The following is a 23,097-nucleotide window of genomic DNA, read 5'->3' on the forward strand; positions in this document are numbered from 1 at the left end:
AAACTTGTAAATTCTGTTATCTGAAATGGAAAGATTTCAATTCTGCAGACTGTACAAGCTATTATGAACTAATTGTTTAACAATTTTAATAATTATAGTACTAATGAAAAATAGAGGGAAATGGTAGAAATAGAAACCTGTTTTAGACCTACTGTACCTTTAAAAACTGTATTTTTTTTTGCTGAACACTCGCAATCAGTATTGTATCAATTGTATCAAACAAACTTTATTGAAGGCTAGTGTAAAAACATTAACCTTAAAGCTATTTTTCCTTAACAGTAGTACCCTAAAAACCTCACACCAATTATGTTGTCACAGTTTGCAAGAATATATTTAGATCCCATAATGAAACAAACTCACATGATTAAGCATTTTTTTCTACTTGAAAGTCTTTGCTCAAAACTTACATAGTGTCCTATGGTACTGGCATAAGTGTCGGCAATCCAGGACATCTCCCTTTCCCCTGTGCTCATATCAGGAGCAGGCACATCCACACCAGGTCCTGTTGGCAACAGTGCAAACAGCTTTTGAGGGTCCACCATGAATAGTTATCTTCAACCATTATTCCCCTGGGAACTGTGCAGGCCTTGGCAGAGAAGAACTGTTTTCCTGTTTAATCCTCAATTTATTATGCAAGCAACATATTCTTCTAGATTCAATTCAGGTTTAGATACTGCATCACACATTTCTACAACGCTGTCAAAGCCTCCAACCTTTCACATAAGCCACTCGATAAAATGAAGGTCAGTTTGTCAATAAAAAGTCAGAGCAAGACAGTGCATTAAAAGTTTTTGTTTTTTTTTGGCAATCACTGCTGTAACAGGGAGGGTGCTGTCTAGGCATGATTTCTATGTACTGTGACATTGATTGGGTTCTTTGGCCTTAGAATTTCTTTTTTGTTCCTGGGTGAGTTTAAAAATCAGAGATAGGCTGTTCCTAGTCCTTACACTGCAGCACGTGCATTTGATTTTACCACTTACTTCAAGAAAGAGAAATTAAACTGTTCTTGATGAACTAAACTTTTGAAAGAACTTCCACACATCTGTTGAAATAATAACAAATTCACTCCGTTTTTTCTAGATAACTAAACCCAGTATTTGCCCATACTATTTAAGATCAGATTGACTTGCTCAGCAAGATTTTAAACACAGCTCTGCCTCTATAATTTTTTCCTAAGTATTTTTAAAAGGTTTGTGAAAGTTGTGTAGCCCCAACCATAGAGCCAAAAAAGAAGAGAAATTTAATCAAATCATTTTAATTGTCACTGAACTAGCAAACAGTATAGCTGGCATAGTGTATAGCATTACCTTAGTCACATCAGTAAGTATGTTTATAAAGAAGCTTAATTTTAATGATAAGCACTCTGGCTGGAAAAGCAAATGACAAACACTCTAGCTGAAGAGTAAGAAAAAGCAGATAAATGGATATACGTTCCTGGGGCAGTTAGACATCAGGAGTACATGGCAGACTAGTTACATGCCTCATTGTTCATCTGAGTAAGAACCTCCTTCATGTAAAGCTCCGCCCTTTAATTACAAGTCGAGCTAGTAACATTCAGCTTTCTCCAGAGACTTCCAGCTAGCAGCTCCAGACAGCAAGGTATCAGAACAGCTCAGGGCTGAGAGTCTGAATGAAGCACCTACTAACATTACAGAAGCTGAGGTTCTGTTACAACAGGCTCCCATGCTGCTTGCCTACGCTCCCCTTGCAGCCTGTGGTTGCCATGGGTGAAGCCATCAACTTTTGCTGGGGTGGGTCTTCTATTTCCTTCCTCTCTTTCCTCAGATATCTGCCAAAAGCCTCAACTGAGACTACAGGAAACAGTAACAGTAAAGAGTTTGCTATTAGAGATTAAAATTGCCACAAACATGGTCACAATTTTGTAATTTAAGAGAAATGTGTATCATTCTGGATACTGTGACCTCAGCTTTTGTGGCCTCTCGTAGCAGAACAGCCACTAGGAAAAAAGTTAAGACAGTTCTCTTTAAAATGCACTAAAATGCAATGTCTCAATTCTTTGTGGCTCTTTGCTGGAAGTTCTGTGCCCAAATTGTTTCCAGCTCTCAAAAACACTGTTCTTTAAGGACACTATCTAGTGGACACTGACAATGCAAAATAAATCAGGTTCCTAAATTTGCATAGTAAAGCTGCCCAACATACCAATAAATCCCTTTTTTGCCAGCTCCATGGTAAACCTTCTCGTGATCTTTTCCAATTCATTGTCCTACAGAGAAAATGCAATAAACATCAGAGGAAAATATTAGTGTTTATGAGTACTCGCTAGAACTCAGCCCAAGCATAAACAGACACCCTCTTCCTTTAGAAGAAAGAATGATTCATAATTTATATAATTTATATGCCACTCCCTAACAGACTGTTGGTATTCAGGCAGCACAAGAAACACTCGGCTTTCTTTCTGTACATTCTGATCCGTGACAAGTCGGGAGCGTGGCACGGGAAGAACCACCTGTGCTTGCAGCGGAGGTTTCCAGCAAACAAATCTGACATCCTGTGTGAGCAATTTACAACCAGCAGCAGCAGTAGCTGGGCTGCCAGTTGTGTGATCAACACAGCTGAATGACTTCACCCAAACCCTTACAGGAGCTCTGAGCTTAGAATATCTGTTACGTGTTCTAGTGTCCCTCTCTCTACGAGTTATTTTAATTAGGGCAAGAAGGCAAGCCTGCAGTAAACCTTTCATAAGCCAAGTTAGTTATTATTCACACTGGAACACTGCATACGATGGTTTAATGGAGCATAAAACTATTTATCAAAATAAACAAAAACATTAACTTTTTTCCTAAGAGTAATTTAATTTAAGCTTTTATTAACAGTATCGACTTCAAAAAAATTTCAGGTTCAAAATTATTTGTAGTTTCCTGACGTTCAGGAAAAAATTTAAAAATTAAATAATTGAAGTATTCCACCTCTGAAACACAGACATTTTAAAAATTCTTTTCCTACCTATTGCATGCACGGGCTAAATTCAGCATAGGCAGAAGTGGTAGGAAGTTTTAAGTGGTCAATAATGCCCTTAGAAGAGCTTTTTTAACTGGCTGGCTTCAGTACTGCAGATAACCAAATTTTTATCTATGATTAGGCTTACTGTGTAGTTCTTGGGATTGATCTTGACACCAGCCTTTGCCCCACCAAATGGCACATCTACAAGAATGCAAAGGAAAATCATTTTATTTTTTCAACAATAAAGGCAGAACACATGAGTAATATGTGTAATTCTATCTTTGATTTTGGCAGTGATTTTGGTTTTGCCACATTTAAGGCTTCTCAAGTGTAAACTAAAATCTGATCTAGGTACTCTTGTAAAAATGGGAGATATTTCAAGGCAGCTTGAAAATGGTCTCTGAAACTCTAAAGTTCATGATTTAAATTTTCTATGCTTCAATCTCTTGTCCCTGGCACTTGTAGAAACAGTAAGTTTTATGATTTATATTTTACTGGATTAGCTCAAACACTTTACTCTGGTAGTCCTATGTGTCTTTATATACATTAAGAAAGTATTTTCTTTCTTACACATAATGTGCAGATTCTCTCCAAACTCCTCTACAATTTAGTAGCTGTGTATGAACTGTACTTCTTCATAACCCGTAAAGGAATTTTATCCTTCTTTCTCCACAGCTCCCCTGCCTGAATCCTTTACAGCCTCCATCTGTTCCCCCTAAAATTAGTCCCCTATTAATCCAAGTTTGTCATACTTGGATTTGAGTTCAAGATTCAGTACTTTTATGGGAGAGGGTAGCTGGCAGAATTTGGACTTTCCAAATGAAAATGCAACTTTATTTAAGTATCTACAGTAACAGCAGAGGGAATATGTATTATTATTTTGGTAACTGTATGTTTTTCCCACCTTGCTACAGATTTTAGTTAAAGATTAAAATTCAGTTTAGTCTTTTAGATTTTTTTTCCTGTAAATTACATCAGTACCGATTGAAATTGAAGACTGAAATCTTGCTTGAAAAACAAACACTTACCAACCACAGCACATTTATACGTCATGAGAGATGCTAAGGCTTTCACTTCATCCACACTGACATCCATACTATAACGAATACCTGCAAAAGACACAGGAGAAAAAATAGGAATTCACTGAGCAACTTCACAGGTATTTAAAAATCGGGAAGGATAATTCTACATCGACCATCTATAACATGCAAGTATGCAATTTATCAATTTACTTGCTTTAAGATTTGGAGAACAAGTCCCTGTTATCTTACTTAAATATCTATCTTTTACTCAGCAGAAATGCAGGATTCCAGTAATTCCCTATTGAGTAGCTTAACAGCAGCATTTAGTCTTCGGGGAAAAAAGTGAATATTCCTAGTGAGGAAGACAAGTCAAGCTGACAGGTAACTAGGACCAGAGTTTTCAAGAGGCTGATAAAGCTCTTCAGCATTCCATAAGATCTTTAGCTGTGGGCTTCATTCACTGTATATACAAGATGAACTTTGTTCCTGAACATCAGCACAGGTTACAATCAAGGTCTTTTTGCTGGAGTAATACAAGCTCCTGTTAGAAGGCTTGGTTTCACGGCTCTGGCTGCTAGACACAGCCATGTAACAAAAAGCAACAAATCACTCTGCTAATTCATTTTTTTTCAAAACATTTTGAGATAACTCCAGCCCATCAAGCTTGTGTGACCAGGCCATCCATCCCACACCCACATGGAAGCCAGCCCACACCTGCATTCCCTGCTCCATGTCATTCAGCAGAGCTGCAAGTGTGTGCTGACACATGGTGCCAAGTGCAAATTCAAATTGTTGTGGGCTGATAGCAGCTCAGATGCAAAATGGGTGATCCCAGCATTCAAGAAAATTTAAAACTGAGAGGAAAAATGCAAAGGCAAGGAGATCTTTCACCTGCCCAACTCTTGGGTTGTAGTTGTCCAATAAATTGATTGAACTCAGTTAAAATTCATGTATTCTGAAGGTAGTTGCAGAGTAGAAAATACTTAACCCAACTGACCGGACACATAGACAGAACTCCAGAAGCCTAAGTGTTTAAGATCAACACAGTGCCCAAAGTCATGTGGCCACAGCAAAAAAGCCCCTACAGCTGTATGTTTGTTTCTATTCCAGCTTTTCCTACATAACTAAGCATGTAAAAGAGCCATGAATAATTTATTATCTCCATCTCTACCCCCCAAATCCTTGGCTGTAGGTTGTGCCAAGCTGCACGGTGGTTTGTAGTGGGCACAGAGTGTCCTTTAGATGGCACCACAAATTTCCTATTATGTAAAGAGAAGACTATATTCAGGTCCTTAGGAGTGAAAAAAGGCCAGCATACATTATCTAAACTAAAGTGCTGCTATGAAAGCCATTCCTGAATGCTCTGGAAACAATCCCAGTTTCAAAGGAACTGAGCACTGCTCAAATAAAGCTGAGGGCCAAGTGCTGCTTTCTTATGTGAGTTCAATCAGTGAAAGAAAGTACCATGCCTCTGCAGAACAGAATTTAAATTTGTTGAGTATATGGGGGAAGGGTGGTCTCCAAAAGCAAAACTTCCTAACTTGGGTAGCTGCAAGGTGTTCATGTCTGGGCTTTCAATCACCTTCTCACAGGAAGTAATATTCAAAATTTAAGTGGAATCTATCAGAGCCCTACAGACCAGTCAAAGTTACAACATACATGGGAGTTTTTTTAACATGTCTTACTCTGATCCTTCAGAGGAGCAGATATCTTTCTGTCAAGCTCTGAGCAACACCACCACCTACAGCACTGACTGTCCTGCCTGAGGAAATCATTTCCTCGTGGTTGAGCAGGTACTCTGGCCACAGGTCTCATTAGAGTATTGCTCAAGCCAGCCAAGTTTGAAGTCGTGGTCTGTGCTGGCCAGAAATGAACTCTGCCCCTCCACCCCCAGCTGAACTAGATCACTGTGTATTTATTCAACCCATATACTTATTTAAATTTCCAAGGTGTGTATACAAAGCAGTTTTGCTATAAATGTACTCCTGCAGGCACGCAAAATGTTGTTTATTGATGTATGGAAAGTAGCAGGGAAACTAAATAGTTAGGGATAGTCATCAAGAGAGAAGAAAATTAAAAAAGGAGAGGGAAGACTCTTCTGCACATCATATGGAGGTAAACATCTCCAGAGGTAAACAAGCAGCAGTTTAACCAGAATACTCAAACACATGTAAACAGTTAGATCTCTGGTTTCCTTTTATTACAGTCAAGAATTACTTTTAACTTTAATGTAATAAATGTAACTTTCATACCAAGGGAAATAGGGAAAAAGCCCCAGGACTAACTAAGTACTGACAGGCTTTTAACTGAGCTGCCTATTTGTCAGCCACACCAGAATAAGGCAAACTTTTATACTTGAGGCTGAAACTGTCCTTTTCTGGACAACTTGACATTTTTGAGCAAGATTTAACTTCTTTTCCAGGCTTTTAAACAGTTGTAATTGAAGTGGCTTGACTGGTGGCTTTATCTTGGTAAGTGGGAGACTAGTCAATTCTGAGAGTTGTGCTGACTTCACTGGTTACTCTTCTCTAGTTTATTTGGTAGAATTGTTCACTACAGTGTCAGGTGAAGTTCATGGTGTAGATCCCAGGTCCCCAACAGGCATGATGAGTTTTTCCCTTGGGTGGCAGGAGCACAGAACGCTTCAGATGCACTCACATTCAGCCATTTACTGTTTTCCAGGAATTGTAATTACTCTACAGGAGGCCCACCTCTTGACAGGGAAGTTATTTGTGCTAAGCTGTTAAGACTGATGAGAAGCAGGCATCTGAGAATGCTGTACATTCCATCTGCAAGCGGATGCACAAAGATAAAAGACTTACTTATTTTCTATTCTATTTGGACATCATTGAAATTTAGTTTGACAGCTTCCTAATTTGGCAAGAGGAGAGTATTGCCATGCATTTTTATGGCTCTTTTGGCAGTGTTACTATGCATTCAATAGCCTGAGTCTAAAAATGGACCATATACAGAGATAAAACACTGGGTTTGGTTTTTTTTAAGGTTCTTACAACATAAAAGCAAATGAAAGTTACTGTTAGGCAGCAAGATAATTTTTTTAAACCCTGGCAAGTCCCACACAGTAAGCCCCGGGAAACTTGTGGCTTTTACAGCAAACTAGCTACAGAAAAAATAGTTTGAAGAAAGCCTCAAGTTACAATATGACTCACTGCCATGGAAAATACTTTTCACTGGAAAACATACAAATTCTTGTTCTAGTTGAGAATTCTCTTTCCTTGCCACACCCCAAGAAGTTAAACAGCATGCTAAGAGAGACTTTGTTTTTCTATGCACAAAAGTTTCTAGATGAGGAAATGTTTTCATTTTAACTTTGCTTTAGTATTGGTCAGTCTAAAGAGAAGGATTTATTATCACATTGTTGTACTTATATTTTTAAAACTTCTTTATGATCTGTATTTTGGAAGATATTATACTTCACTCAGTTACCTTTTGCACTGAGCCCAGTAATAGTTTCCTCATGATTTAAGCTTAGATTCTTAGATAATGCTACGGATTAATTTTAACTTTTCCAAACGGAGGTAGAAAGCACTTGAAAGACAGTGTTCTTTTTAAATATATGTGAAAGTAGTAATTATCAGTAAGACTGTGTTTTGGATTCTATAATAACAGCAGTCGGTTATCATTTGGATCAGCAGGTTTATAGTAAGGATTTTACCAACATCCACATAACAAGGACCCTGATTTCCAAGAAAACTGGTTACACATCCTACTACATTTTACGTTGTACAGATTTCAGTGTGTTCTGTGATGTTCAGTGTGTTCTGTGATGTTCAGTGTGATTATTATGCTTTCTTAGAAAACCTGATGTACAGAACTACCAACCTTTTAAGCATGACTACTGCCTTTTTAGTATGCCTACAAATCTACATTTAGGGAAGTTCATTTGCTATTTCCTGATCTTCTAGTGCAGTGATCTTAAATGGTAGTACCTACGTATGCCCTGACCACTAATGAGCATGAAGTATTCAAAGTCTCAAAACTAAAGAGTTGCCATAGTAACAGTTCAGAGCAAAACCCCTGGTAAACTACTCCTCCTGCACTAAATTATCTTGCAAATCTTAGCAAGCCTCTCAAGTCCCCCAGAACCTTGAACACATTTGCACCTCAGCCTAAATTATTAATATCTAACCAGGGTTTCGTCCTGCTTTGACTTCAGTGTTTTCTTCTAGCTGTGATGATCTTGTGAACTTTGGAACTAATTTGGGTCCTTTACAGATGACAATTCTTGTTAGGAGGGTGCATTTGTTCAGCTCACGTTTATTTGCAAAGGGCTTGCTCATCAAAAGCAGCCCTCCAGAGCAGCAGCTATCCTACACCACCCATACAGCACTCAGCAAAACAGATTTCATGATCTCCTTCGAAAGTTTTTAGGACCATATTAATCTCCCAATTAGTAACATTGGATTCCGTGGTGGCTCTGTGCATTAACAGCTTGCCTGACCCTGTCCAAAGGCTGCAGTGTAAGTCTAGAGCACAAGGAGCTTCAGTAAAGATGCTCACCTCGTTCAAACTGCTTCACAAAATCCACAAATCAGTCCCAGCATTTACTGCAGTGCCTTAGTTACTTAATGTTTTACCACTGGATTATGTATAACATTTTCATGTTTGGTAAGTAAACAAGTGCAATTGTGGTTGTACTGCTATCAAACTCTAAGTAATCACTGATACCTAACTCAGTAGGAACAGATCTTCCAAGCAATCCTTAGACTCTTTCAGAACAAGCACATTCTTCTAGATTCAGAAAAACAATCCAGCCCTCCCTAGAAGAAAATTGCTTAACCTTATTTAACCATTTGGAAATCGTGGTACACAGCACAGTGACAAATTTGTCATTATTGAAGACAAAGAAATTCTAGATATCTCTAACAAAGCAAGATGAGTAATTCAGTGCTGGACAACAAGAACACTGTACACCAATCAGCAACAAGAACTACTAATTCCTAAATTCAATTCACTAACTGCCAAGAGAGGAGATAAAAACATTTATCTCTTCCCACACAGCACTAGCCAGCTATAACTGGGGGCAGGAATGAGATTCCCCCATGGAGACATTCCACCATTCTGATTTAAGCAGCAGTATGTATAAAGTGACCATAAGGTACTCAAGTAGACAGAAGACTGCAGCATACCACTTCTTGTATGCTTTTACTAAGCTGCACTTATACTTGAAATACACTTAAACATATACACGTTTATTTTGTTCCATTCTGAGAATGCTGTGTTTTAAATGTGAATATGGCAAATTCAGTACACCACCAGGCAAACACACAGTACCTGAATTTATGCATTTAGAATATGGCTATGAAGTAAAGTCTCTCACCTATAGAAGTACCTCAGCCCTACCTAAAGGACTAGGTGGCTCACTGAACTGCACTCAACACTGTAATAACAGGGACTGAAACAGAGAGATGCAGTGAACAGCTTCCACATCAATACTGACACCACGCACATGGGGGAGGGATGGTGTGTGTGCAGAGGGCAGAAATAACACACAGATCGGCCCTGGCTGGTCCAAATGCCACAGGAGCCACAAAACAGTAAGCCACCACAGTGCTGACATGAAGCAGGCAAATCCTATGCTCTTCCCAAGAGCCTAATTCCTGACAAGATGGAGCTGTTGCAATGCATGCAACAAAGAATACCTGCTAGGATCAGCCAGAGAACAGGAGGGAGACTATCACACAGGAGATTCCTCACCACCCCCAACACGTGTTTATCCAGAAAGCCCAATGCTGAGAGAGGTATGATCGCTCTATAAATAGACAAGGAGCCAACAGTAGCAAGCGAAAACAACTATTTAAGATCAAGGACAAAGCTGGCTACCGCACCAGTGGTATGAGCTGATTATATGAAAAAGCTGAGACTAAAAAGATTCATAGCCAGAAGAGCAAGGCATAGCTTCCTACAAGAGGATCTGAGGTAAAAACATAAACCTGATATGGTTCACTGAGCATTGCAACTAGTTTAATAAAGTACAGCAAAAGCACAGGATGCCCATTCATTTCCTTTTTTTTTTCCAATTTGCAATTTAAATGTATATCCACTGTTGCACTAATTGTAAAGTTAGTTAAGCTACAATAAGAGAACAGAAATCTATGAAAATTGGTCAAAGGCTGGACTCAATATTAGAGGTCTTTTCCAGTCTTAATGATTCTATGAAAATAAAGCACTTTTATAAGCTTTAGCTATAACACTGCAAGCGTTATCACAATCAGGCTAATTAGCTTTTTTTTTTTAAACTCTCACACTCCTTTGAAGTTAGATCAGTTTTCATCTTTTATTTCAAGTTACTGATGGTCTGTGTTATAGTTCCACCTGTGGTATGGTCCATAGGGTATGTTTCCACATCTTACTCTGAAAGACTCCTGGGCCAAAGACATGACCTCTTAACTTTTACCCCTTCATCACTTTGAAAAGCAAAGCCACCAATACAACCCCAGGAGAAACAGCTTTGCTAAAGGAAAGAAACCTTAGAGCTTCTTACTACTTCTTACTTATCCCTCTCACAAACGGAACAAACGATGTCACGATATCCAAAACAGCACACGGAGTTGTACTGGTCCAACTCCTGCACGTACAGGTTTTTCTTCTGAAAGTAAGGCTACCATCATCACGTATGTATACTGTTTTAAACAAGATAATGTGTACAAGAGAGGATATCTGGGCACTGAGAGTAGTGACAGCCTTAGACCTCTGCAACTGGAAATCTGCGGCAAGGGTAGCATGAACAAAAGTCACCTTATGCAGTAAAACTTATTAACAGGAACTTATAAGTCAAGTGAGAAGGAAAAATCCTGAGGCAGAAGAAAAGCTAGAAGATAGCAAAGTTTTGCAGTAAAGAATATCTCTTCCACTAACTAGCCAAGGCAGCACCACACAGCAAATCAGATTCGTTCACCTTTAAGTCAACTGACCAAATAAAGTAAGACTCATTTGTCTTTATATAAAAGAGTGAACTTTAAAGTAATGTATGAAAAAGCTTTTCAAAATTCCTGTGTACGTGAAAGTTAGACTAAATCTAGTCTAGAACTAAAGATGGTTGTAAAGCCCTTCTGCAATGAGGAAGCAGTGAGACTTGGTTACGGCAACTGCAAGCACAAACAAAAGTTAGGCTGTTTCCCAGCTCTGATTCATTTGGTTTCATTTATAACAGACCTTTTGGACAGTTGGTCAACACAAAAAGCCTTTAAAAAGTTTTAAAACCACTTAATAGCTTTATCCCTGCAGTAAGTGCTGCCTAACAAACATGAAGTCATTTTCATGCTACTAAGCAGGTAAGAATTCAGTAAGTTTATTCTGTTTTCTTAAACTGACCATTAATGATAAATGGTCATCAGCAGCCACATAAAAAAGCTGCTTAACCAGTTTCACACCTATAGAACCCGATGAAATTATTTAGAAAGATTCATTATTTTAAGTAGGAACTGCCAGACTACTTTCCAACAAAGTCATCTGTATTCAGACATCTCATTTCCTGTACCCTATTTGTTTTAGTTCTTTAGGCAGCTGTCAGTGCAGTGAACAAGAGCAGCTGTGGTTTCCTGTTAGTGCTGGCCACTGGCATGCAAGTCACTGCACAAGCAAAGGAAAGAGTGATCTGACCCACAGCATTACTTCAGCTACCAGGCAGCATCAGTCCAGTTGTACAAATACTACATTTGGATTGTAAGCACCTTGAGGTCCAACACAAGAAAACTGCTTATCCCATGTTCTCAGTGGGATGAGGAGGCATCTGACTGATTTTTCCCTTCCAGAGAACAGTTGCATTGCAGAAAATGGAGTCTTTAAAATGTGAATATACTGTGAGACCTACCACTTAAATGGGGATATTTGTGACTGCTCTGTAAAGATTCCTAAACCACAAAATGGAAGCACACAAAAGGAAAAAGAATTACCACTTTCTCAAGTTGCAAAGGTTTGCAACCCCAAAGTAGAATTAAGGATTGACTTCTACATTATTCAATAAGAAATGTTATTTCTGGGTTCACTGAGGAAGGTGAAAAACCCCCACAAGTTATATCCTGAAAAGAAAGCATGTTTCAGTACCTAGTGCCTCTTTTCTGGAAAAGCACTTCTCTTGACCCAAAGCAGAATCACCTGCACTATCGTGTAGTGACAACTATATCCAACACAGCCAAGCTGACTTGTGTTCTTACACCTGCTCTGGGGGAAGAGAAGAAAGTAGGATAAGCCATTAAACAACTTCCTATTTTCATGAACAATGCTTTAGATTGTTAGAACTAGGGTATTAAGAGCACTGTAGTTCTTGAATAGAAATGTGACGGTCAAGTATCCCACCAAAGTGTAGAAATTTGCCAATCCAAAAACCATAAGACTGATCCTGAATTTGCCCTCATCTGGCTGTGTCAGAGAAGCCAGCAGAGAAGGAGGTGCAGAAAGGCTACTAGTCAAGGAACTGATGAAGTCTACCAGCAGATATCATCTGCACGCACATGAGAGATTTATAAAGATCAACCTTGCATTTAAAAGTTTGGCCCTTTCCATATTTGGGCTGGACCACTAAGCAGGGATTGAGGTTTCACTGCAAAAGAGAATGAGCAGCCAAAGAAATTAAAGATGATATCCACGACAGAAGGAAGATAATCTAAATGCTATAATGTTAGCTACAAACAATTAGTAGAAATAGAAGCTGATGCTAAAGTGCAGATAATCAAAATGTTCATTTAGATTCTCTTTCCTTAAGTAATTCAGCTGACCTCAAGTTTAGAGCATTTAAATCAAGGTTTGAAAATTTGATTTACAGTATAAACTCTTCTTTAGTTCATGGTTAAATCTGTAAACGTCCTTATGAACAAAAAGGTATTCAGAAGTAACATACAATCACCAATGCAGTATTTTGGTATGGATGTACAAAAAGAAATTAGGAACAACTAATGGAAGACAGCCCATAAAGGCCTAGAAGTATTTGTTTTCCTACATTCCATACTTGAATCTTAAAGTGTACTTTGATAATTTGTCTAATCTGCATACAAAACAGTATTTTAGTATTCTCTAAACAGCATCTCTTATCCTTCAGTTTATGTAAACCTCAAGAAATACAAGAAATGAGCTTTTAAAGCACAACGCTCCTTGAAAAAGTGACAGACATGACAAAGCATCCCGATTTGCTAGTGATCACCTAGCAGTAACTAAACACTATCTTACAAAATATACATCCTAAAAACAAGGCAAAAAAAAAAAAAGCAGAATGGGGAACCTCACTTTACCAAATTTTACTTCTCAGGAAGCGCAAAGTTAAAGGTCACAATTCTGCATCTGAAAAGATCTGGAAGCTATGTTCCTCCTCCTATTCTCCAAGCCTCCTGCTTGCCAACTCACCCCTTCTTTTAAAGGGTGCCCTTATGTCCCTTGCTGTTTCTTCACAGTGAGAATTACTTACACTGGACTCTGGAGTCCACAGTGTGTGGGACACTCACTTCAGCATGTTTTCCCATTTCATACTATTGTATGAATTTCGGGTTGTATTTCATTGCGTCTGTGCTTTTATTCCTGCGGAATCTACTAGGATTCTAGTTTAAAAATCCCTTTTAGACAAAAGCTCAAGTTGTTGGTGCATTTTGGGTGGATCAAATGTACTCTAAATGCTGAAATATGTTTACCACTCCTTTGCAGTTTAAGTAGAAATGTTCTACTTCCTCACACTTTTTTTTTCATAGCAGGTTTCAAGCAGTTGATCTACTCTTAACATGCATCCCATTTAAATCTAGTGCACATCCAAGATCTGTCATCTGATAGCGGGCAAATTCCTAGAGAGCATCAGAAGGTGAAATCTATTAAAGATCACCATGCTGAAGAATAGAAAGGAAATATCATTTGCAATTCCTTCCCTAAATCCACAGGGGGTAGGGAGCAGCACAAGAAGAAAGGGACAATTTATTGAGACTTCCTATTTCCTTTAGGTGTCATTTTCAATTGCCTTGAAATTTACAGTTGTAACTTTCCAGAAGTGCTCCACAGTTTGTTTCAGTGTCAGTGCAGACAGGCAGAACAAATGCCACCAAAAATCAAGAATTCTGTTGAGGATTTAGAAGTGTAGGTATCAGAACAGAGGATGTCCAATCAGCCACCTGGTGGGTTTTGTTAATGTACAGTGTTATAAAACATTGTATAATTGTTTTGTTGTGAAAACACTAATTCCTTCAGTCCTGAGCAATACCAATGTGAAATATTAGAAGCCATCATGTATTATCTCATTACTTTGCCACTGAACTGTATTTTGTTATACAAGCAGGGATCTTAAGAGTAACACCGGCTGTACAGCAAAGGACTTTTCCTAAGCAGCAGCAAAGAGTAACTTAACTTCAGCAGTGACAAAACAGCAGCGTAATAACCCATCAGTATTTTAAAAGAAATTATAATAATGGCAGAGAAACAGCAGCTCCACAGAGTAAGCTTCAGCCACGCCCAAGCTGAGACTCAGTTTGATGCTGGTCATTCTTTTATCAAGTAAACAACCCCAAGTTGAGTTAGCCTCTTTTGGGTAAGAATTAAAGATGTCACAGGACACTCACTACATATTTGATTTTGGAATGTTAGGAATGACATTAATAGGACAGACTATTTGTGCTGCAAAGAGACAAATCCCCATGTCACATATGAACTGTCACCAGCTGAACTGTCACAAACACAGTTACCTAAGAACACCTTTCCTACTCTAGTCCTGAAGTTAGAGGTCTTCATTGATAAGAAATCACTTGCTTTCTGTAACCATCATTATCTACCACAAAGCTGGTCTCCATTGAAGAAAAATAAATGTGTTTACAGACTATAGAAGCTCTGGTTTGAGCCATAGTCCTGAAATGGTTTCCAATACCTAACTGTCCATCTACATAGATCAGAGATCTTAAATTATGCTGGAGGACATCTGTACTTGTTTTTCAAGGAAATGCCATCTATCCCAGACTAAAAGGGAGTTTGATTTCTCTGAGATCACAGTCGATCCCACGAGAGCCCAGCGGGATTCACCCTCCCGGTCCCTTGGCATGTGTTGGTGTCACCTATGCCGAGTTAGGCACTCCTAGAAAAATCACTTTTGTCTTCCTGTGTATCCAGCCGGTATCTGGATACACAGTTAACTTGTTATCAAAACTTGTTATTTTTCCCTACGGATGTTTGCTGTGTGAGCATTCGGATTTCGCCAACACAGCAGGTAGAGCGCTAAGGGACAGCGGCTCCTCCAGCTCCCGACTCAAGAGCGGGCACTCCCAGCGCGCTGTTCTCACGTTTCCCAACACACACTACCGAGGTCTGAGTCACACCGAGTTAAAATCCGGCGGGCGCTGCCCTCGCACCGCTCTCCTCGCCCCGGGCCAGCCCGGCGGTGGCTGCGGCCAAGGCCCGGCCGTGACACCGGCCCGGGTCACCCGCGGGGCCGGGGCAGCGCGGGGACCGCTCTGCCCCTGCCTTCCCCTGGGTATGGATCCCGCAGCTGGCACAGGGAGCCGCCGCCTGCCCTGTCCGGGAGGGCAGCGGGACAGGCCGGCGGGGCAGGCAGGGCTGGCGGGGCACGGCGGGGCGGGGCGGCCGCGGGCCCGGCGGCCCGGCCCTCGGCGGGCCCGGGGAAGGCGGCGGGGCTCACCTCCCTTGCAGGGCGTGCGGTGCTGGCTGTGCTGCGCCCGGTAGCCCTCGATCACCTCCCACTCGCCGTTGTCGCGCTTGATGGGGAAGGTGACGCTGAGCACATGGTTGCAGGGCTTGATGATGCGGAGGATGCCGCGGACGCGGTGGCGCCGCTCCTCCATGCTCTCGCGGGTGCGCAGCCCCTCCACCAGCTTGTCCTCCACGATGCTGGCGCCGCGATCGAAGAACCCCTCCACCATCTTGAAGAAGTTGGGGTCGTCCTCCTTCTTCGCCGCCTCGCAGTAGTGCCGCCGCGGGCACCGGCCCCCGCCCCACGCCGCCGCCGCCCCCCCGCCCCCCGCCGCCGCCGGCCCGCCGGGCTCCGCGCCCGCCAGCACCGAGCCGGCGGCGAGGCGGGACGCCAGCAGCTCGCCCAAGTAGCGGTACATGGCGGCGGCCGCCAGATGAGGATCGGAGCGGCGCTGCCGCTGTCACAGGAGGTGCCGGGCGCCACCGCCGCCGCCTTTAAACGGGCCGGGGGGGGCGGCGCGGGGAACGCTCCGCGCCTCCCGAGCGCGCGTGCGCCCCGCGGGCCGCGCCGCCCCCGGCGGGATTCGCGGGCCGGGAGGGGGCGCGGCGGGGCCGGGCCGGGGCCGAGCGGGGCCTGCGCGGGGCGGGAGCGCGGCCCGGCCCCTTCCCCCCTTCCCTCCCCTCCTTCCCTTCCCCTTCCTCCGGCACGGGCCTGCCTCCCCGCGCCGGGGGAGCCGCGCCGCTGCCCCAGGGCCCGGAGCGCTGCGGCCCGTGCGGAACCCAGCGCAGGTAGCTGCCGCACGCTGCCCTTCAGCCGGGTGGAAAACGGGGCCTCTCTTGGCGCGAGTGCAGCTGCGAGCGGGGGTGTGTTCACACCGAGCAGGGTACAGCGCTCGCAGGGGAAGCTGCCGGGATAACCCGGCTTACCCACGTGTGTTTAGGTGCCCCCTGGCAAGAGGGGACAGAGGCTGCAGGTGGAGCTGTTGGCATGGCAGCTTTCAGAGAACCACCGAGGCACTGGGGCTGGAAGAGACCTCTGAGTTTTGCCTGCTTTGTGTAGTCAACCGTTGGCCTTTTGCTGGGTGTTGGTCTATTAAAATCCGTGGTTTTTATGTAGCTCGGGTATTTACATCTCTAAGACTATTGCTTTAAACTGTGCAAGGTCTGCTTTCAGAGCGTGGGTGACAGTGTGTTGTATTATTGAACCATGTTCGTTTTATAAGTATGGGTCATTTTCTGTAGGTTTGGGCCGCTGTTTGGAAAATACAGTGGGGTGTTTCTATTTTAGGTTTGTGGGAGGCCCATGCCCTTAGGGCAGGAATAACCAGGAAGCTGGTTTATCTCTATGAGAATCTCTCTAACCACCGCGGACATCCAAGGGCTGTGCTACAAGGCTTGTGGGCAAGTAGTTTAATGTGTATTTGTCAGCAGGAAGCTTAGTCATAGAATTTTTGACCATACATAAACTCTTTGGGCAATTGATATTCAGTTTTTATCTTGATATAATGTGGTTCTCTGTCCCAAGATTCAAAAGAATTTGTCCTAAGGTCCACTAATAAGACTGCTTCTTATCTGTAATGAGGATGGTTTATAACTGTAGCCTAAAGAACAGAGATCCTTGATAGTAAGTGATATGGAAAATAAAACAAGAAAGGAGTTTGTTCTTAGCCTGGTTTGTTCTTTGGATGTTCCCACGGGGCTTCAGAAGCAAACTACTGATTTGCTTGTCTGTCAATACTCTAGGTGGTTCATGGAAAAGTTCTATTTTGGTGTTAATTTTAAGGTCACGGGGCTGCAGTGTTCTCAGTGGTTGTATCAGCTTTGAGGTACTGTTTGATTTCAGTCATCTGCACATTCTCATTAGTTAAATCTCAATTTCTGTACAAGTTCTTGAATTTTTCTTAGGAAAGAAGGTGGTCAAAGGTCTTGTGGCAATTAGTCATTTTAAGCTAATTATTTTTACCTTGTTCCATTGGCTAGAATACCATTTCACATACACAAAGGTTAAATGAAAAATATGATTAGCCAGTTTGGTCAAGCATGTAGAGGTATATCTTAAGGTTAATGTGCTTAGCTCTTATCCTGCTTTCAGCTGTGGTCTCTCTGATTTACGAGCTTCACTTAATTATCAGCTGCTTGCAATATCAGGCTGTGTTTGCAGTACACGTTTGGAGATGTATTTGAGACTAAGTATGGAACATGAGAGTGAAGAGAACCAAGTGGATCTCTACAGAGGTTCAATCACACAACTGTATTTGGAGCAATGCAAATACACCAAAGCCACCCTCCCTTCTGAACAGGACTGGGTTTTTGACTAAATATTCAACAAGCTCTGTGCTGAATGCTGAGAATAATTAAATCAGGATGTTAATTTTCTTAGCCTTTAAATGTTAAGATAGAAGATAACTAGGGATTTTTGTTTGCACATTTTTATGACTGAAATAACGTGTACAGTTTACAGGCAGTTTACCAAACTCCATACCATATTTCTGTTTGATTCAAGTCCCTTCTGGAGACAAGAGGAATGACACTGCCTGAGGCTATCCAAGAAGAGCAACAGAAGTCATAAGTCATATACCCCATTCCAGTATTGTTATGTGGTAAGTGGTGAGCAGGTGAATATTGGTCAGAGAAAATTAAAAATAGCATGCTTTAAAATGAGTTCAAGCAAGTATGAAAGTGGTAATTGAAATAATAAAAGAGGAACTATATCATCTTTGCTCTTGTATAGCATGTGAGATGCCATCAGAAGATTCACATTTGAGTAGCATCAGTAAAAAACCACTGACTTCAATAATTTCATGCTGGATGTTTGTCTTAGGCCTACATCTGAAGAGAGAGATACGTAGAGAAAACTCAATACCTGTGTGGTAGGAGCTGTCTGTATGATTCATGGACTTTGCAGCAAGGTCATATTCAACTGTGTGTACTTGATAGGTATCTGTTTCTATTTAAAATCTGTGAAGTATAGTTAAGGGACACAAACAAATTGATTTAATTTCCTAAGCTTCCTCTAAAATATCTTATATAGAAATGTTAACAGATTATGTTTATTATAGGTAAGAGCAATAATAAACACTGCATTGTGCCTTCCTAAAGCAATTTACAGTTTCAAGATGTAAATTATCAATTTCATAACAAGTGGAGTCATTTTCTATGTGCCAGATTTTAAAATTTTATTGAAAAACTGGAGCCCAATACTTTCTGCTTTAATTCATTATATTATTTGAAGTATTAGCTATTTGAGATTATGTAGATGACTAGCATAATCTTTTTCCTGTGTCTAACATCATTAATAATGGTATCATAAATGGAAGATGTGCTATTATTAAAATTTAAAGGTAATTTAGGTTCACCTTGGTGTTACCTATGAAAGTTTGGCAAAAACAGTCCCAGGATGGACTGATGCTGAATACTCTCAGAAGCTAGGATAGCTACTCCCAGCTTGCACCCCAGTCTTCTTACCAGCTGACCAAAAAAAATGAGAACAAGCAGAGAAGCGGCAAATGGGGGATTCTCACAGGGCTCTGAATAACTCTGTCTGACTAAGCCCTTCAAATCCAGGGGAACGATGGGGTTGCCTCCTGTGCAGAGACTCCAGAGTTTGAATCCATTAGACAACATGCTCAGGAGAAAGTTGAACTGTACAGTGGGCAGAGAACAAGTTCCTCTCTGTGGTAAACTGTCTTCTGGGAAGAGGAATTGTTTTCCAAATAATCTGCAAAAGGAATTAAAATTGTTTCAGCAAGCTTCGTTTTAAGCTGTCAGCCATATCAATCGCCTAAAGCACTTGACGGTTCTTACTTACCCTTTCTTTAAAGAATTGATTGAGATAAATTCCAAATACGGGTAACACTTACATACTTATTTTTCCCTATTGATTCCAGAAATAACGGGGCAAGTTGTAAATCTGAGGTTCTAGCACAGTGGGATGATTTAGAATATTATATGAGTTGAAGCAGGGTCTTGTTCACCTTTGAATTGCTGATGTGAGCAACTAGGTTTCCCTTTCTCATTTCACCTGAAATTGCAAAAAAATGCCTATTTTTTTTTTGGACACAAGTGTTACGCTGTATAGCTTCATGTAGACCTTGGCAGTGTAACTAAATAGGTGAGAGCTGGGGTTGTTGTCTTATCCCAAACTCTGCTGCAGAAACTCTTCGTTCTCTGAGTCAACAGATCTCTGGACAGTTGCATAATAGTTCCTGTGAGAATGGGAGGATATGATCTGACAGGAATATTAACTGTAGTGCTGTTCACACATCTCTTGGCTGAGATCCTGTGAGTGTTTCTGTTAAATAGAGGGCATGCAGGTAAGCAGCAAGTATGTAGGACTTCACAGAAATCCTCTTGCATTGGACCTGACTGCATATTGTGGGAAAGTGTACTAAAATACTACCAAATAGCAATCTGATTATTTTCCAGATCTTTAGCTTGAGATATTCTCGAGTTTCCTGGGCTTTATTTTCTGCCTTCACAATGCTTTAGAGTAAAGCTTTGTGTATAATTGGTTTTGGCATGGCACGTGAAAACAGAGATGACAGTTTCTTCATCTGCGGGAAAATGTACCAGCATTCAGTCCTCAGGGTAGTGGTGGGTAATGTTGGTACAGCATTTGTTCTTTTAAAGATGTGTTGTTTTATAAAGCAAATACACTACAGCCTAAAGAGTCTAATGAATTATTAATGTAATCTGAGCTTAATTTTAATTCCAAATTTGTGAATAAGCTGTTATACTCTTAAGTGCCACATTTCTTGGTAATATTCTTCCCTTTTTATGCCAAGCCAGCACAGGAGTGAAATGAGGTGTGTGGAACAGTTCAGTTGTCTGGTTTCTGTGTTGCTAGAGGGCTGGCTCTGTAAGATGCTGTTAGAGGCAGCACATGAATTAGTTGAATCCCAGCAAATTCCTTTAATTTGTGACTGTCTATATAAGCACTTGTACCAAATGAACACTTGACTAGAAATCTTCATTTCCATCACCTGTTTACAACCAGTTAGATACTAAAGCTTATTAAAAGCCTTTTTACTGGTAGCATAACTTATCAATACTTAGATCTATGGGTTTAGAGACTTTTCTTTCCTCTATAAAAAGCTTCAGCTGCGTTCAGCCTCATCAAAGCTGGAGAGCAGTCTTGCAGGTTTTCTTCATTTGCTCCCTTTGCCTTGAGAAAAAAACCCCAAATTTGGTGGTTTTCCAGGCAGGCTGCAGAAGTTAGATTTGCACATGCTGCAAATCTGAGATGTGCTTTCTGTAATACTGGGAAATTGGAGATTACTTCCTGTTGAGATAAAGACTTTAAACCTTTCAATATTTTGTGTTATTTATGAGATGCTTAGGTACCTGTGGTCTTATTATTTAACATTTTTATGTATTATTTTCATTAAATTGATCAAATATAAGCTGCTAACATCATATGTAAATAGTAACTTTTTTGCTTGTCTGTAGCACTGTAAAAGTAGGGAGTGAAACTCATAATTGTGCAAGTAAAGTAGAAAGCTCTTAGGTTTAGCCTAGTAGGGACTAGGCTGAAGTGAGTGGTTTTTTTACTAGAGGTATTGCTACAAAAATAATCTGTAGCTGAGCAAAATAATATTTAGATTTATTATTTAATCAATCATAAGATTTTTTTACTTTTCCAGTACTTCTGCAACAAGATATTATTCTTATTTCAGAATTGTGGCAGTAGATTTATTAGACTATTAGCCAGAATGTGAATTTGACAGGGATTCCTAATTTTCTTAGTGAAAGGTACTTGAAAAACCCTCAGTAAGTGGACTAGTCTACCAATGGTACAGAGCAAGTGTCAGAGAGCAGTTTTCTGAGCTTTTAACATGTTAATAATTCTGCTGCATGCATCAAAATATTGCATAAATTCTGCTACCTCCCTCATGAGTAAATATTTTTGATTACCATGAAAAGTGGTGATGCTTATGTTTATTACTTTTAAAGACCTTCTGTCTCCATCTGTTTATATAGTTGCTGTGCATGATGACTGATGTTGCCAACTGGTGACTTCAGCTCTGTGACAGAGCAGATATAAAAAGCTCTTCATGTATACAGAGATAATGTCCTCATCTCCTGCTCAGACAGTCTATAGATATGCAAAAATTCGCAGTGCCATATTCCAGTTCTGGTACTGTGAATATATGGCTAATAACTATAACCAGATAATAAATATTAAATATGCTTTTTAATAATACATACTTCCTGTAGCCACCTGTGGTTTTCAGATAGGTAGGACAAAAAGTAACTTTCTGTGGAGGCTGTGGGTCTGACCCGAAGCTTACTGGAGTCAGTAACCAATTAATCTGATTTCAGTGACCTTTCCATCAACATGGCCCTTCATGAAGTGGTAGAGGCTTTTGTAGGTCAGTGTGAAGTCTTTTCCTTTCTTGGTTCTTGTATCAGTGAGAATGTGTTCAGGTAGCTGCTTTTGTCATTGTGGAATCATCTTTAGCTTTTGCTTGGTGTTTCCTCATTTCTAATCTAAAAGACAAAAGAGGGCATGATACCAAACCCCTATATATTTGAGATTTCCATCTAGCTTTTAAATGGGTTTGAAATTAGCTGATGAAAAAGCTAATAATGGGAAAGCTGACAGATATACAGGGACAAAAACTTCCCCAGGTGCACTGCGAGCATGCCAGCTGTGTTCCCTTGGATAAGGTTAGGAGGGGAAGAAAGTACTTTATCGGTTTATTTCCTGGAAATTATGTCTTTTAGAGAATTGCTGTCTATTAGACTCAACGCAGCAAACAACAGAGAGTGTCAAGTGGTTTGCCAGGAGCGGACAAAGAAATAACATTTACAATTGAAATAGAGGGATTTTTGCAACTCTTGGTGTCCTTGGCGGTCTGGCTGAAAATTATACCTGAGATCTTACCAGCCTGCAATCACAGCATCAGAGACTGCAAACCAGTTTTTTCTTACTTTAATACTCAATTGACAATCAGAAGTTGTTGACATAAATGTAGTGTGTATTGTTTAAATAACAAACATTAAAGTTCTTAGGAACTGGAGGATACTAGTCCCCTGTAGTGCTTTTGCTTGCGTTTCTATTAGCAAAATCAACTTTAGCCTCTTTCACTTTGGAAGTGTGGTTATGGAAAGCAGTATTGTTAATATATGTTTGAATGCTTAATCCTTTGTAAAATGTGTTGGTGGGTAAGCTCGGATACAGAGAATTAAGAACTGCCACTTAAGTTTGTTAGTACAGTAGAAATTGGCATTGTTTATCAGAAAAGTCCAGGAGTACGTTGGCTGATATTTTTCAACACATTTGGATTTCCTAAAAAAAAAACAAGAAAAAAAAATCACTGGTTATGCTGGATGTAAAAATGTATATCTGTTATCTTTTCTTAGTCATCTTTCACAGACACCAAGATTGTTCATGGTGCCCACTGGATGTTGAGATCAGCATAAAATGTCACTGTTGTATAGCTCATCCCAGAGGAATCTCAGAATGGGAAAATAGGTCAGA

General features: G+C 40.6%; 2 protein-coding genes across 7 annotated transcripts in view; one reads left to right on the forward strand and one right to left on the reverse strand.

Moving 5' to 3' along the window:
* GLUD1 (glutamate dehydrogenase 1) overlaps positions 1-16,033 on the reverse strand; it is a 29,355-nt gene extending 13,322 nt beyond the window's left edge. Inside the window, exons 1-5 of the mRNA XM_017807121.1 lie at positions 15,604-16,033; positions 3,990-4,070; positions 3,107-3,162; positions 2,161-2,224; positions 408-502 (exon numbers count right to left, since the gene is read on the reverse strand). Coding sequence (XP_017662610.1) covers positions 408-502; positions 2,161-2,224; positions 3,107-3,162; positions 3,990-4,070; positions 15,604-16,033 — 726 coding nt within the window. The remainder of the gene's footprint in view (positions 1-407; positions 503-2,160; positions 2,225-3,106; positions 3,163-3,989; positions 4,071-15,603) is intronic.
* A 270-nt stretch (positions 16,034-16,303) lies between these two features.
* The window catches only part of FAM35A (family with sequence similarity 35 member A), a 46,191-nt gene continuing 39,397 nt past the window's right edge, over positions 16,304-23,097 (forward strand). For 2 of the 6 annotated variants that reach the window (XM_017807153.1, XM_017807154.1), the window contains exon 1: positions 17,538-18,214. The gene's annotated coding sequence lies outside the window, so the exon portion shown is untranslated. Of the gene's footprint in view, positions 16,404-16,433; positions 16,499-17,042; positions 17,441-17,536; positions 18,215-23,097 lie in introns of those variants that run through there. The other 4 variants (XM_017807150.1, XM_017807149.1, XM_017807152.1 and 1 more) reach the window with 4 other exon arrangements.

The sequence above is a fragment of the Lepidothrix coronata genome, unplaced genomic scaffold, assembly GCF_001604755.1.
Source record: "Lepidothrix coronata isolate B3197 unplaced genomic scaffold, Lepidothrix_coronata-1.0 Scaffold17, whole genome shotgun sequence".
Classification (NCBI taxonomy): Eukaryota; Metazoa; Chordata; class Aves; order Passeriformes; family Pipridae; genus Lepidothrix; species Lepidothrix coronata.